The sequence below is a fragment of the Carcharodon carcharias genome, chromosome 7 (assembly GCF_017639515.1).
Source record: "Carcharodon carcharias isolate sCarCar2 chromosome 7, sCarCar2.pri, whole genome shotgun sequence".
Lineage (NCBI taxonomy): Eukaryota > Metazoa > Chordata > Chondrichthyes > Lamniformes > Lamnidae > Carcharodon > Carcharodon carcharias.
In genome coordinates this window covers 5,821,862-5,837,914 of record NC_054473.1, presented here as the reverse complement: position 1 = coordinate 5,837,914, position 16,053 = coordinate 5,821,862, and the positions used below count along the sequence as shown (strand labels likewise).

Genomic DNA, 16,053 nt, shown 5'->3' with positions numbered 1-16,053 from the left:
ATTGCAGTGTTTCAAGAAGGCAGCTCACTACCACCTTCTCAAGGGCAACTAGGGATGGGGAATAAATGCTGGCCCAGCCAGCGAAGCCCCCATCCCATGAATAAATAAAAAAAAACAAGTGACTTTGGATATCCTGCAGTCATGAAAGGTGCTATATAAATGCAAGTCCTTCATTCATATGGTCAGTCACTAGTGAATTAAGTCATTACTGTAAGCTTTCTGGTCTCAGGTATACAGATAATCACTTGGTGGTACAGAACTTGAATATTGCTGAAAAAAAGAGACATGTTGTTGAAGCTTTTCATCTTGCACTCATCAGGACAGATGCAAATTTCAAGTGATCACAACATTTAATACAGCTTGTGTTAGGAATTAGAGATAGTTTAAATAAGTTATGTTTATACTTGTGGGTGTTAGGAATGACTTTTAGCTTTAAGTTTAAGTTTGATTTGTGATTCAGTATTGGCAGGGTGTTAGGAATGACTTTTAGCTTTAAGTTTAAGTTTGATTTGTGATTCAGTATTGGCATGTTAAGAAAGGGGAACTTGAGTTTTAGTTTCACTTTAAAACATGCCTGCATTTTAATGAGATTTTACGACTCTTGAAGGGGACTTAAAACAGACACAAGGTAGGAAAAGCTGGGCTGTTGCCTAGCAACAGGAGGCCCACACAGAGGCCCACAGAGACAGAAAAAGTAGTTTCAGTTCAGTTGAAAGCAGCTGCCAGCAGAAGCAGCATAGGAGAGGGACAGATAGCAATTCCAAAACTGAAGTTGGGAACACTGGCTAGGAAAAGCTGGACAGGAGGGAGCTGCAGGAAGCAAGGTTCCCCAAAGAACAGAAGAAGGAGGTCCCAACAAGACCTTCTAGTCGAAGGGTAAGGACAGGAATCTGGAAAAGGTCCTGTTAAGTGAAGTTAAAAGTATGGAGCAGAGCGGCAGGCTCCAAGCTTAAAGGGAGAAAGCTGCAGGATGCAGACTTAAAGCAAAATAGGCTTGCAAGAAGCCAGAAGATCCAAGGAGATAGCTGAAGGTCTGTAACTCTTACTACAGGCATGTGAAGCAGTGTGTTCTGTTGGCACGGCTGAGTATCTGAGAAAGAGTATGTGGAAGGCAAATTGAATGTATGTGGCGATCCAGGAGGAGAGAAACGTCGGAAGGAGAGTTCAAAATCCTGGAGGTGGACCCTTGTGAAAGGCGTCCAAGAGAAAGCATCACTTGGGAGAAGATTCCAAAGCGGGATCTTTGAGAGTGGAGATTGGAAACCTTCATGTAAAATATGGAATTCAGCGAGTCCAGTTGGTTCACAGTATAACAAGCATCTGGGGGGAGATGATGAGAGATCCATTGCATCTGTCACTTGGTTTCAGAGAGTGGCGTGTCTGACCACAGGTTTACATGGACTGTGTACTTACTGTGTGCATTAGAGTTTTAGAAACCTTTTTAACTTGTGTTATACTTACGAATCTGTATATATCCGTAAAGGTATAGTTGTGGGTGAAGGAGTATTGTAAAATAGTTCATCTTTTCTTGTTTAATATATGTTTTATTCTTTGAAGGAAAACCTGATCAGTGCCTGAGAACCAACACGTGAAGGATGAGTTTGCTAATGAGAAATGAGAATTGGTGAGAATAATTCAGCATCAGTCACAGGAAGTAGAACACTTGACTGAGGACTTGAAATGTCTAAATGATAAATTTGTAGAAGCAAATTTAACAAAGATAGATCTTCAGTTAAAACTTGATGAACTTCAAGCATCAGAAGCCTCTATGAAGCGAAAAATGCCTTGAACAAATAAAGGAATTACTGTGAATCAGAACAGTTAGTTGAACGCAGAATTAAAAACAAGGACTAATGAACTGTTAGGACTTTGTCATGAAAAGAGCAATGAGATTCTTGAACCTCATTGGAATTTGGAGAAAATGAAAGATGAAATGTTTGGTATGGAAGGGTCAACGCCCAGAGACACTGAATTACAAATGCTTGCCAGTGTTGACACACAGGGTACAGCAGCCAGAATCCAGGCAAAGGGACTGTCCACAAATGGCTATTTAAAACCTGCAGAGGAGTGGAATGATATGGCTTGTGAATTATGAAACAGATTGAAGTATTGGAACGAACCATAAAACTCCAGAGGGAGGAAATGGTTGATGTTGCTCGAAGAGAATTAAATAAGACCCATTTGAAATGATCCATGAAAAAACACAAGATGTTAAAATGTTCGAAGATCAAACCAAGCAGGAGTATGAAATTTGTCTGAGCATAAAAAGCATCTCAATAACATCCTTGAAAGGGCTAGTTGAGATTTTAATCAGAGGATAAAGGATTTGTTAATGCATAATGATGCCATTTGACCTTATTGTCTCCAAATGAGAATTTGCTACACTTGAGTCTGGAAAGTTAACTTGATGGTGGAATTATCCCTACAACGAACAAAAAGAATGACGTTGGGTCTGTTGACTTAAATGAGACATTCTTTGCCAAGTTAAAGACTAGGAAGAAGAAAAGAAGTATTTAGTTATGATAATTCTATGATGTTTAGATTCTGTTAATCCTACTTGTTGTATGTATTGACTTTTGTTTTGGTTAATCTTTGTAATTATATGATACGGCATGTGTAGTTGTGGAACAAAAGGATAGGTTTATTTGTATACAATGTAAATAAGCTTTTTGTTAGAAGATTATGATGTTAAGATCTTGTAAAGAATGTGTAAAGCCATTGTAAAGAAATCTTCACTGTAGTGTTCTTCTGACTCAAGGGAGAAAATAATCAGGGGTTTGAGTTTTGGGAACTATATTTCCAAGCAGGCCTCAGGACTTCTGCACATGCATCAGCCGGGAATAGGCTGCACATTCACACCTTCAGGCCGGGAACTGGCCCTGCACACATGCACAGTTTATTTCTTTCACAGCTTTATCCTGGGAACTGCGCAGAAGGAAAGGTAGAAACTGCATCTCAAGTGATCTGAAGAGGAGATTCATTGCAGAGAAGTTTTTCCAGGTGGCAGGACACAGGGAGCGGGACAGGGAGAAGGTCCCAAACCATGGAGAAGGTCCCAAACAAGGGAGTGGGACAGAAACAGATCCCAGAAGACAGTCCTAAGTAAAGGACAAGGACAGAGAGATCAGAAATAAATCCTGTTAAACAAATCTGAAAGAAAGGAGCAGAACACGAGACTTCGAATTGGGGAGGTGATGGCATAGTGGTATTGTCGCTGGACTAGTTATCCAGGGACCCAGAGTAATGCCCTGGGGACCCAGGTTCGAATCCCGCCACAGCTCATGGTGGAATTTGAAGTCTAATGATGACCATGAAAGCATTGCCGATTGTTGTAAAACCCAATCTGGTTCACTAATATCCTTTAGGAAATCTGCCATCTTTACCTGGTCTGACCCACAGACAATGTGGTGGGCTCTTAAATGCCCTCTGAACAAGGGCAATGGGCAATAAATGATGGCCTTGCCAGCGACACCCACATCCCATGAATTAATTCAAAGAAAAGAATGAGAGAGAAAGAGAGTGAGCTGCAGGGAGCAGACTTGATGCAAATTGGGTTTGAGAGAAGCCTTGAAGATCCAAGAGGGCAGCCAGTGGTTGGTGACTCCAAGCTGCAGGCCGTATGGGCAGAGGTACCCTGTGGAGCAGTGCTGTCCCCCCTGGCACAGTCAAAGATGTGAAATTTTGCTTGGAAGGCGAAGCTTGAGTGTATCTAGGGATCTAGAGAGATCTAGGAGAAAAGAATCGCAGAAGGCGAGATTGAAACCCTTGGGGCGAATCTGTCCAAGTGAGAGCGACATTTGGGAGAGAATTTCCAGGCGAGTTTGAATGTGGAGTTTGGAAGCCCTCGTGTGAAAGGCAAAGTTTCAGTGAGCTTGTTTGGCTCACACACTGACGAGTGTCGGGGAGTCTTGCTGAGAAATCCATGGAATCTGCTTTGGTGGCATCTGTCACTTGGTTTGGGGCTGGTGTGTCCAACGCTGTTCAGCAGTTAATTCACATGCACCGCGTACTGACCCTGAATGTTGGCGAGTAAGATCGATATTGTAAATTGTGTTATCTTTCTTTGTATGTAGCTGTAACGGTATAACTGGGCTGAAGGAATAGTATGACTTGAATTATTTACTTATATTTGTATTGAAATCTTTCCAGTCTTTTAACCTAATGTCGCATCGTTCACTTTTTCTTGTTTAATAAACGTTTTATTCTTTGTGTTAAAAGTTCATCAGCAGACTCCGTGAATTTGTTCAGTAACTAACTTCCACGGTTTCTAAAAAAAAAAGTCAGGATCCATCAAGCCAATTTTCGGACTTGCCCATTATCAACATCTGCTGGGATCTGAATTTCACTGCCAATGTGATGCTGGTACATTGACCGTATGTACCCAACGACTCATAGATTGTATCAAACAGCACCTCGCTTTGGCTGTCCGCAATAGGCAGAGTGCTTACCGTACTCAACCGGCCTGTGCTTTCAAAACTCAGAACATGGGGAAGAATTTTCCCCCCATTGTGGGCAGGGGGAGGTTGGGGGGGGGGGGGGGGGGGGGGGGGGGGGGGGGGGGGCAGGAGTGCAGGAGCAGGCACGGGCGGGGATGCCTCCAATCTGTGCCCCCAATTGATTGGGGGCGCGCCGCCAATTTACGTGCACGGGCCAATCAAGGCCCGCCAGCCTGACATCCGCCAGGAAGTGCTATGTGCTGCCTGTGTGGGCGGGCAGGGGGAGTGGATTCCCTCAGTCGGCAGTGCGTTCTTTCGCACACACGCGCGACAGAGCACACTGATCCCCCCTGAGGCTAAGTGCCGCCTCAGGGAGATCGGCTCAGAATGAAAACTTTTAACGTACATGTTTGAAAAATTTCCCTGACACTGACACTGTCACACGAGTTGGGACGTGTCCACCATTTAAACTCAAACCTTTATTAAAAATTTTAAAACCCTCATGAAACCTCATCCCGCCCGTGGATGAGGTTTCGTGCTTTTTCTGAAGCCCGCCAGGTTGGACGGACAGGTCCATTAATTAGGTTAATGGCTTTTTAAATGGCCTCAGTTGGCCATTGACAGGTCAGTGGGCGCACAGCTGACTCAGGGTGACATCGGGGGTTCATCCTGCGTTATTTTACGTATCGGCGAGTGGGCCCCTGACCCCCAAGGCTAGCTGACCTAAAGATCCGGCCCATGATGTCTAACATTCGATGTGAATCAGTGATTGGACAACACTTTATGGACAATCCTGAGTGTGTTAAGAATTACACTAACAACCAGTTTAAGATTATCAATTCAGCAATAATAACTTTCAAAATGGAATTTGGATAAATACTTGAACCGGAAAAAAAATGGTAAGGCTACAAGGAAAGAGCAAGGGGAGTGGAACCAACTGGATAGCTTTCAAGAAGCTGGCACAGACATGATGGGCCAAATGGTCTCCTTCTGTGCTTTAACATTTTATGAGGATGACGAGTGTTGATTTGAATGCAGTGGAGATGCCTGGAAGGGGAAGATACTGTAGGACAAGAATGGTTGTAGTTTGCAAGGAACCAAGAGCAAACCATGATTAATTAAAGAGCCAACAAAGAGGGAGAGAGAGATGTCAACAACAAGAGATGGAAGATAGTCACAACTGGTGACAAGGGCAAGGGGTCAAGAGTGAGAGAAGGAAAATTATAAACAGGCAAAACAGAGGCTGAGCAGGAAGTCTTCAAGTAAAATAAATATTATTATTTCTATAATAACTAGAAAGTTACCTGCAGGATAAACATCTCTCTTTTCTTGTTGATATAATCACTCAAGGTTTCTTTCTCAACATGACGATCTGTAATGAAAGAAAATTATAAACTGATCTATAGCAAGAGAGAGAGAGACAGAAAGAGAGAGGGGTGGAAAAACAGAGCGAGAGACAGAGGGAGAGACATAGAGAGAGAGAGGCCAATTTACATCTCACTTTCACTTCAATTCACTGCATCATCTGTTCTGCTCTTTGTAAACCTCCAGCTGCCTCTCCTGAATATATATTAACTACACTTCAGACCCTAGCGCAGCACAGGAGGCCATTCAGCCAATCATGCCTATGCCTGCTCTACTGAAGAGCAACCAATTAATCCCACTCTCCCTGCTGTTTCCCCCTGTCCTGTAAACATACATTCATTGGATATAGACCACTCTGGGTTGTCTGAAGGGTGTTTTAAGGGCAGTCAAAATGTGAGCTCTCCCTTTGAAAAGGCAGACTCCAACACTGGGTCACATTCCCCAGGCAACACAATCCCTCTTGGAACTTGCACAAGCAGCCACGAGTCATTATTAAGATTGTTTTCAAATCCATGACTGGCTCTATATTGCTGCATAATCTTGGTTTCCGCAAGTAGATTGTTTCTTTGTCCCATTCTCTCTGCTTCACCAAAATATACTCTGAAAACCTGCCCCAGTCTATCCTTCAAGATTGCCAACACGTGGAAGTGTTTGATGGGGACGGTGTAGAGGGAGCTTTACTCTGTATCTAACCCCGTGCTGTACCTGTCCTGGGAGTGTTTGATGGGGACAGTGTAGAGGGAGCTTTACTCTGTATCTAACCCTGTGCTGTACCTGTCCTGGGAGTGTTTGATGGGGACAGTGTAGAGGGAGCTTTACTCTGTATCTAACCCCGTGCTGTACTTGTCCTGGGAGTGTTTGTTGGGGACAGTGTAGAGGGAGCTTTACTGTGTATCTAACCCCCTACTGTACCTGTCCTGGGAGTGTTTGAACCAGATCCTGAAAATTATAAGCACAGAATTAATGTAATTGGGAGGAATTGGCAGCACCTCTTGTGACTTTGACCTTCCACGATGGGTCACTTTTGAGAGCAGAGAGTTTTTTCACGTTGGCTTGATGTTCTCCCTCAGCATCTACCTCTGGTTTTTCCACCACCTTTTGTTGGCTGCCATATTTTGCATTAATGCGAGCTGCATATGTGGCCTTCTCATGAATCTTGAGTTTCTTTTGTTCGTTTTGTTCCTGGAGACCGGAAGCAAAATGTTTGAGCATGGAAAGATGGGAGGAAGAGTAATTAATTATTTAATTCATGACTTTTGTAGGCCGCATGAGCCAATTCATAGAATCATTAAATGTCACAGGCCATTCAACCCCTCATGCGAATGCCAGTTCTTTGGTAGAGTTATCCAATTAGACACCGGAGAACATTCGCAAGCTCATAAGAAATTGGGCCAGGAGTAGACCAGTCAAAAAGATCTTAGCTGACCTTCTATCTCAACTCCACTTTCCCATTCTACTCCCATACCCAGAATGTCCCAGATCTCTCCATCACCTTCCCTGCTAAAGATGGGAGGACAGACTGACCAGATGCAGTTCCACAGTCGGAAGGGAGTGGCCCTGGGGGCCTTCAATTTTGACTCCAAACTCCATGATGTCTCATGGCATCAGGTCAAACCTCCTGCTGACTACCACCTACCACCCTCCCTCAGTTAATGAATCAGTGCTCCTCCATGTTGAACACCATTTGGAAGAAGCACTGAGGGTGGAAAAGGCGCCAAATGTACTCTGGGTGGGGGACTTCAATATCCATCACCAAGAATGACTCGGTAGCACTACTCCTGACCAAGCTGGCCGAGTTCTAAAGGATATAGCTGCTAGACTGGGTCTGCCGCAGGTGGTAACAGAACCAGCAAGAAGAAAAAACATACATGACCTCCCCCTTATCAATCTACCTGTCCCAGATGCATCTGTCCATGATAGTATTGGCAGACAGCTGGGCAGTGGAATCAATTTGGGATTGATACAAGACTAAGGGGAGAGTGCGAGGCAGTGGGATTAGTTTCAGATTGATACAGGGCTATGGGGGAGAGAGAGCGGGGCACTGGGATTTGTTTGGGATTGATACAGGGCAATGGGGGAGAGAGAGCAGGGCAGTGAGTTTAGTTTGGGATTGATACAGGGCTATGGAGAGATAGTAGGGCAGTGAGGTTAGTTTGGGATTGATACAGGGCTATGGGGAGAGAGTGGGGCAGTGGGATTAGTTTGGGATTGATACAGGGCTATGGGGAGAGAGTGGGGCAGTGGGATTAGTTTGGGATTGATACAGGGCTATGGAGAGAGAGTGGGGCACTGGGATTAGTTATGGATTGATACAGGGCTATGGGGGAGAGAGAGCGGGGCAGTGGGATTAGTTTGGGATTGATACAGGGCTATGGAGAGAGAGTAGGGCAGTGCGATTAGTTTGGGATTAATACAGAGCTATAGGGAGAGAGCAGGGCAGTGGGATTAGTTTGGGACTGATACAGGGCTATGGGGAGAGAGTGGGGCAGTGGGATTAGTTTGGGATTGATACAGGGCTATGGGGAGAGAGTGGGGCAGTGGGATTAGTTTGGGATTGATACAGGGCTATGGAGAGAGAGTGGGGCACTGGGATTAGTTATGGATTGATACAGGGCTATGGGGGAGAGAGAGCGGGGCAGTGGGATTAGTTTGGGATTGATACAGGGCTATGGAGAGAGAGTAGGGCAGTGGGATTAGTTTGGGATTAATACAGAGCTATAGGGAGAGAGCAGGGCAGTGGGATTAGTTTGGGACTGATACAGGGCTATGGGGAGAGAGTGGGGCAGTGGGATTAGTTTGGGACTGATACAGGGCTATGGGGAAAGAGCGGGGCAGTGAGGTTAGTTTGGGATTAATACAGAGCTATAGGGAGAGAGCAGGGCAGTGGGATTAGTTTGGGACTGATACAGGGCTATGGGGAGAGAGTAGGGCAGTGGGATTAGTTTAGGATTGATATGGGGCTATGGGGAAAGAGCGGGGCAGTGAGATTAGTTTGGGATTAATACAGGGCTATGGGGAGAGAGCGGGGCAGTGGGATTAGTTTGGGACTGATACAGGGCTATGGGGAGAGAGTGGGGCAGTGAGATTAGTTTGGGATTGATACAGGGCTATGGGGAGAGAGTAGGGCAGTGGGATTAGTTTAGGATTGATATGGGGCTATGGGGAAAGAGCGGGGCAGTGAGGTTAGTTTGGGATTGATACAGGGCTATAGGGAGAGAGCGGGGCAGTGGGATTAGTTTGGGGATTGATACAGGGCTATGGAGAGAGAGTGGGGCAGTGGGATTAGTTTGGGACTGATACAGGGCTATGGGGAAAGAGCGGGGCAGTGAGGTTAGTTTGGGATTAATACAGAGCTATAGGGAGAGAGCAGGGCAGTGGGATTAGTTTGGGACTGATACAGGGCTATGGGGAGAGAGTGGGGCAGTGAGATTAGTTTGGGATTGATACAGGGCTATGGGGAGAGAGTAGGGCAGTGGGATTAGTTTAGGATTGATATGGGGCTATGGGGAAAGAGCGGGGCAGTGAGGTTAGTTTGGGATTGATACAGGGCTATAGGGAGAGAGCGGGGCAGTGGGATTAGTTTGGGACTGATACAGGGCTATGGGGAGAGAGTGGGGCAGTGAGATTAGTTTGGGATTGATACAGGGCTATGGGGAAAGAGCGGGGCAGTGAGATTAGTTTGGGATTAATACAGGGCTATGGGGAGAGAGCGGGGCAGTGGGATTAGTTTGGGACTGATACAGGGCTATGGGGAGAGAGTGGGGCAGTGGGATTAGTTTGGGGATTGATACAGGGCTATAGGGAGAGAGCGGGGCAGTGGGATTAGTTTGGGATTGATACAGGGATATGGGGAGAGAGTGGGGCACTGGGATTAGTTTGGGATTGATACAGGGTTATGGGAAGAAAGCAGGGCAGTGTGATTTGTTTGAGGATTGATACAGGGTTATGGTGAGAGAGAGGGGACAGTGGGATAAATTTGGATTGATCTAATAAAGAGGCAGCACAGAATCAATGGATCAAATGGTCTACTTCCACATGTTTATTCTAATCCTCCACTTGTCTGTTGAAATGCTAACTGATCTGTGTTATATCTCCAGCAATACCAGATTTTATTGTTTTCTAAACTGTTTAGCAAGAACTGCCTTGCAGGAAAGATTAAAATGTTACCTTTTTCCTCCGCTCCCTCTCAATATCTCGAAGCACAAAGATATCACAATTTTGAGGTATCTTGAAAGGGTTTACGCTATGATCCTGCATCATAGAACATGCTGCAGAGAAGAATAAAAATTGTTTTGTTTTGGTTGGAACGTTATTCATGTTCCTTTTTTTACCTACCCCTTTTTCTGTAGCCACGAAAGAAAGATCCCAGCCGAAGGATGTCCCAAGCGCTTTAGCACCAGAGTGAAGTGAATCCTGTTATAATGTAGGAATTGTAGCAGCAGGTTCGAGAGCAGCTACCTCCCCCTCAAACACCAATCTGATAATGACCAAACAATGATGATAACTGAGAGGTGAATACTAGACAGGACACCGGGGAAAAATACCCTACTCTTCTTAAAAAAAGTGGCTTTGATTTCTGTAACTTCCACCTGACAGGGCTGCAGGTCACTGTCTCAAATGAAAGATGGCACCTCTGGCGGTGCAGCACTCCCTTAGTACTGCACCGGGAATTTCAAGAATGTAACCTTTGATGTCTTCTTCCCAGTCATGTCACCACTGTGGGGTCTGGGGTAAACAACAGATGCCACTCGGTCAGGCTGTCAATTGATTGGATGAATGTGCTCTATCTGTTGAAGTAGGCTATATCAGACAATTACCTTAGACCCCAGGGGGTTTTGATCAAGGGGACCTCAACAGGCATTTTGCAGGAACTGGAAAAGTACAGTCAGGATGCTTGTTCAGGGCTGGAAAGTTAGACAGTGCTTAACCTGTCTCTTAAAGTGACAGGAGTCTTTGATGGGACAGTGTAGAGGGAGCATTATTCTGTATCTAACCCTGCGCTGTACCTGTCCTGGGAGTGTTTGATGTGGACAGTGTACAGGGAGCTTTACTCTGTATCTAACCCCGTGCTGTACCTGTCCTGGGAGTGTTTGATGGGGACAGTGTAGAGATAGCTTTACTCTGTATCTAACCCCGTGCTGTACCTGTCCTGGGAGTGTTTGATGGGGACAGTGTAGAGGGAGCTTTACTCTGTATCTAACCCCGTGCTGTATCTGTCCTGGGAGTGTTTGATGGGGACAGTGTAGAGGGAACTTTACTCTGTATCTAACCCTGTGCTGTACCTGCCCTGGGAGTGTTTGATGGGGACAGTGTAGAGGGAGCTTTACTCTGTATCTAACCCCGTGCTGTACCTGTCCTGGGAGTGTTTGATGGGGACAGTGTAGAGGGAGCTTTACTCTGTATCTAACCCCGTGCTGTACCTGTCCTGGGAGTGTTTGATGGGGACAGTGTAGAGGGAGCTTTACTCTGTATCTAACCCCGTGCTGTACCTGTCCCTGGAGTGTTTGATGGGGACAGTGTAGAGGGAGCTTTACTCGGTATCTAACCCCGTGCTGTACCTGTCCTGGGAGTGTTTGATGGGGACAGTGTAGAGGGAGTTTTACTCTGTATCTAACCCCGTGCTGAACCTGTCCTGGGAGTGTTTGATGGGGACAGTGTAGAGGGAGTGTTACTCAGTATTATGACGTTTTGGAAAACAGCGAAGCAGTGACCATGTCACATGATACAGCAGAACAGGTGGGGAACACTCACTAAGGTTTTCTGTCCCTTAGGTCATTCAGAAAAAGTCAATGCCTGAATGAATTTGCCAATTTTTGTTAGTTTGGGTTCGAAGGGCAGAAATTAATGTAGGCGACAGGGGTCTCGCCTGCTGACTGGAGAGCCCAGGTCGCCTCTCTCTGGGAAGGCCCACCGCACCCTTCACCTCAGGCGCACAACTGGGCAGAAGCAGCAGGATTCCCTGGCATCCAGGAACCCCGAGGCGGAGGTCCCACCTGCCCAGAGACGCCCATCAATCAGAGGCTGGCAGCTCTTCATTGCCGCCGCTGCCCCCGTCACCAGTTTGCGATGGGTGTTGGGGGTGGGGGCCGAGGGAGTGGCTGCAGCTAATAATACACTAGCCAGAGGCCCAGGATGAGTGTGGGTCCCAGGTACAGGTGAGTGATGGTGGATGAGAAGGTGGGAAGAGGGAGGTGGATCAGCAGCACGGGCGGAGGTGGCTTTCAGTGGGGTCTCCCCACTCCTGATGCCGGGTCTCTTGATCAGGCATTGAGCGTTTTTGGCCGAGGGACCCCAGGGAGCCAGCAGACAACCCCCCAGCAGGGTATATTTATCAGGCTTTTTGTTTGACATGTCCCCCACCCACTGCTGGGTGGTTACAAGCAGCAAGAGGACCAGGGCCTTTGGTGAACCTTAATTACCCACATAAGGGCTTCCATTGGCAACAGGGCCAGAAAGCTGTCCATGAGTCTTGCTGCCCTGGGCTTACTCGGGGCAGATGCAAGAGGGCAGTAGGGTCACCACGTGTCTCTGTCCCGACCGATTAAATGCCCCCCCCCACCTCCAAACTTGCCTCAAGGTGAGCATTAGGTTCCACCTCAGTTTCCTCACACTGAGCTGCCTCTTTGCACTGAAAGCATAATCAAAGTATTGGAAGAAAATCCAAATCATCATGACGGAGTGCCTAATTTTCTGTTCCTCAATAGTAACATTAAGGCTTAGGCTGATAAGTGACATGTAACATTCACGCCTCATGAGTGTCAGGCAATGACCATCTCCAACAAGAGAGAATCTAACTATCGCCCCTTGATGTTCATTGGCATTACCGTCACTGAATCCCCCACTATCAACATCCTGGGGGTTACCATTGACCAGAAACTGAACCGGACTAGCCATATAAATACTGTGGCTACAAGAGCAGGTCAGAGGCTGGGAATTCTGCAGTGATTAACTCACCTTCTGACTCGCCAAAGCCTGTCCACCATTGACAAGGCACAAGTCAGGAGTGTGATGGAATACTCCCCAATTGCCTGGATAAGAGCAGCTCCAACAACACTCAAGTAACTGAGCACTATCCAGGACAAAGCAGCCCGCTTGGCTGACACCCAGGCACTCCCTCCACCACCGACGCACAGTAGCAGCAGTGTGTGTACCATCTACAAGATACACTGCAGGAACTCACCAAGGCTTCTTCGACAGCACCTTCTAAACCTGTGACTTCTACCACCTAGAAGGACAAGGAGAGCAGACGCACGGGAACAGCACAACGTCCCAGTTCTCCTCTACATCACACACCATCCTGACACGGAAATATATCACCGTTCCTTCACTGATGCTGGGTCAAAATCCTGGAATGCCCTTCCTAACAGCACTGTGGGTGTACCTACATTACACAAACTGCAGTAGCTCAAGAAGGTGGCTCATTATCACCTTCTCAAGGGCAATTAGGGATGGGCTACAAATACTGACATTACCAGTGACACCCACATCCAATGAAAGAACAAAAGAAACATACTGAAAAGTAGAAATTTCAACCATGGTTTTTGTTCTGAAATCATAATATATTGAATGCAGCTCTGCCGACATAGAAAATAGGAGGGGTGGACCATTTGGCCCTTCGAGCCTGCTCCGTCATTCAATATAATCATGGCTGATTCTCTATCACAATGTCATATTTCCACTCTCTCCCCATATCCCTTGACACCTTTGGAGTCTAGAAATCTATCTATTTCCTTCTTAAATATATTCAGTGACTTGGCCTCCACAGCCTCTGTGGTAGAGAATTCCACAGGTTCACCACCCTCTGAGTGAAGAGGTTTCTCCTCATCTCAGTCCTAAATGGCCTACCCCACATCCTGAAACTGTGACCCCTTGTTCTAGACACCCCCAGCCAGAGGAAACATCATCCCTGCACCCAGTCTGTCCAGCCCCGTCAGAACTTCATACATTTTAATGAGATCCCCTCTCATTCTTCTAAACTCCAATGAATACAGGTCTAGTGGACCCAATCTTTCCACATATGACAATCCTGCCATCCCAGGAATCAGTCTGGTAAAACTTCGCTGCACTCACTCTATGGCAAGTATATCCTATCTTAGGTAAGGAGACCAAAACTGCAGGCGATACTCCAGGTGTGGCCCTGTACAGCTGCAGCATGACATCCTTGCTCCTATACTCAAGTCCTCTCGCAATGAAGGCCAACATACCATTTTCCTTCCTAACTGTTTGCTGCACCTGCATGCTTGCTTTCAGTGACTGGTGTACAAGGACACCCAGGTCCCTTTGTACATCAACATTCCCCAATCTATCACCATTTAAATAATACTCTGCCATTCTGTTTTTCCTACCAAAGTGGATAATTTCACACTTATCCACATGATACTACATCTGCCATGTATTTGCCCACTCACTCAACCTGTCTAAATCAATTTGAAGCCTCTTTACATTCTCCTCACCGCTCACATTCCCACCTAGATTTGTGTCGTCAGAAAACTTGGAAATATTACATTTGGTTCCTTCATCCAAATCATTGATATATATTGTGAATAGCTGGGGCCCAACCATTGATCCCTGTGGTACTTCACTAGTCACCACCTGCCATTCCAAAAGAGACCCATTTATTCCTGCTCTCTGTTTCCTATCCACCAACCAATTCTCAATCCATGCCAATATATTACCCCCAATTTTGCTGACTAACCTCTTCTGTGGGACTTCATCAAAAACTTTCTGAAAATCCAAATACACCACATCTATCGTTTCTCCCTTATCTATTCTATTAGTGATGTCCTCAAAGACCTCCAGAAAGTTATTCAAACATGATCTTCTTTTTATAAATCCATGTTGACTTTGTCTAATCCCATTGATATTTTCTGTCTAATCCCGTTGATATTTTCTAAGTGTCCTGTTATCAGATCTTTTATTGTAGGCTCCAGTACTTTCACTACTATTGACGTTAGGCTAATTGGTCTGTAATTCGTTGTTTTCTCCCTTCCTCCTTTTTTTAAATAGTGGGGTTACATTTGCCACCTTCCAATCTGCCAGGACTGTTCCAGAATCTACAGAATTTTGGAAGATGACAACCAATGCATCCACTATTTCCATGGTCAGCTCCTTTAGTATCCTAGGATGTAGATTATCAGGCCCTGGGGATTTATCGACTTTCAGGCCCATTAGTTTCTCCAGCACTATTTTTTTACTAATGCTAATTTCCTTCAATTCCTCCTTCTCACTCGGCCCTTGGTTCCCTAGTATTTCTGGGAAGTTATTTATGTCTTCTTCAGTGAAGACAGACCTCAAGTAGTTGTTTAATTGCTCTGCCATTTCCTTGTTCTTTATTATAAATTATCCCATTTCAGACTGTAAGGGACCTACATTTGTCTTCACTGATCTTTTTCTTTTTAGTACTTGTAGAAGCTTTTATAGTCTGCTTTTATGTTCCTTGTAAGTTTACTCTCATATTCTATTTTTCCCCTCTTAATTAATCTCTTGGTCCCCCTTTGCTGAATTCTAAACTGCTCCCATTCTCAGGCTTGCTACTTTTTCTAGCAACCTTATATGACTCCTCTTTGGATCTAATACTATCCTTAATTTATTTTGTTAGCTATGGTTGGGCTGCTCTTCCTGTTGTGTTTTTGCACCAGAAAGGAATGTATAACTGTTGCAATGCAGACATTCGTTCCTCAAATATTAGCCATTGCCTATCTACTGTCATGCCTTTTAATGAAGTTCCCCAATCTATCTTAGCCAACTCACACCTAATACCTTCGTAGTTTCCCTTTAGATTTAGAACCCTGGTTTTGGATTGGACTACTTCACTTTCCAACCTAATGAAGAATTCCATCATGTTATGGTCACTCTTCCCTCAAGGACCCTGCACAACAAGATTATTAATTAAACCCTTGTCTTGGAACAATACCAAATCTAGGACACTCCTGTTCCCTAGTTGGTTCCTTGACATACTGGTCTAAAAAACCATCTCGTATACACTCCAGGAATTCATCCACTACAGTATTATTGCTAATTTGATTTGCCCAGTCTATATGTAGATTAAAGTCACCCATGATTACTGTAGCACCCTTGTTACATGAATCTCTAATTTCCTGTTTAATACTGTCCCCTACCCTACCATTACTGTTTGGAGGCCTATAGACAACTCCTGCTAATGTTTTCTGCCCCTTGTTGCTTCTTAGCTCCAACCAGATTGACTCTACATCTAGATTTTCTGAGCCAATATCCTCTCTCACTATTGCATTGA

At 45.4% G+C, this 16,053-nt stretch overlaps 1 protein-coding gene across 2 annotated transcripts in view; it reads right to left on the bottom strand.

The window, feature by feature from the left end:
• cfap100 (cilia and flagella associated protein 100) overlaps window positions 1-16,053 on the bottom strand; it is a 48,172-nt gene that overhangs the window by 28,309 nt on the left and 3,810 nt on the right. For both annotated transcript variants that reach the window (XM_041191971.1, XM_041191970.1), the window contains exons 4-6: window positions 9,969-10,069; window positions 6,791-6,983; window positions 5,741-5,808 (exon numbers count right to left, since the gene is read on the bottom strand). In XM_041191971.1, coding sequence (XP_041047905.1) covers window positions 5,741-5,808; window positions 6,791-6,983; window positions 9,969-10,069 — 362 coding nt within the window. The remainder of the gene's footprint in view (window positions 1-5,740; window positions 5,809-6,790; window positions 6,984-9,968; window positions 10,070-16,053) is intronic.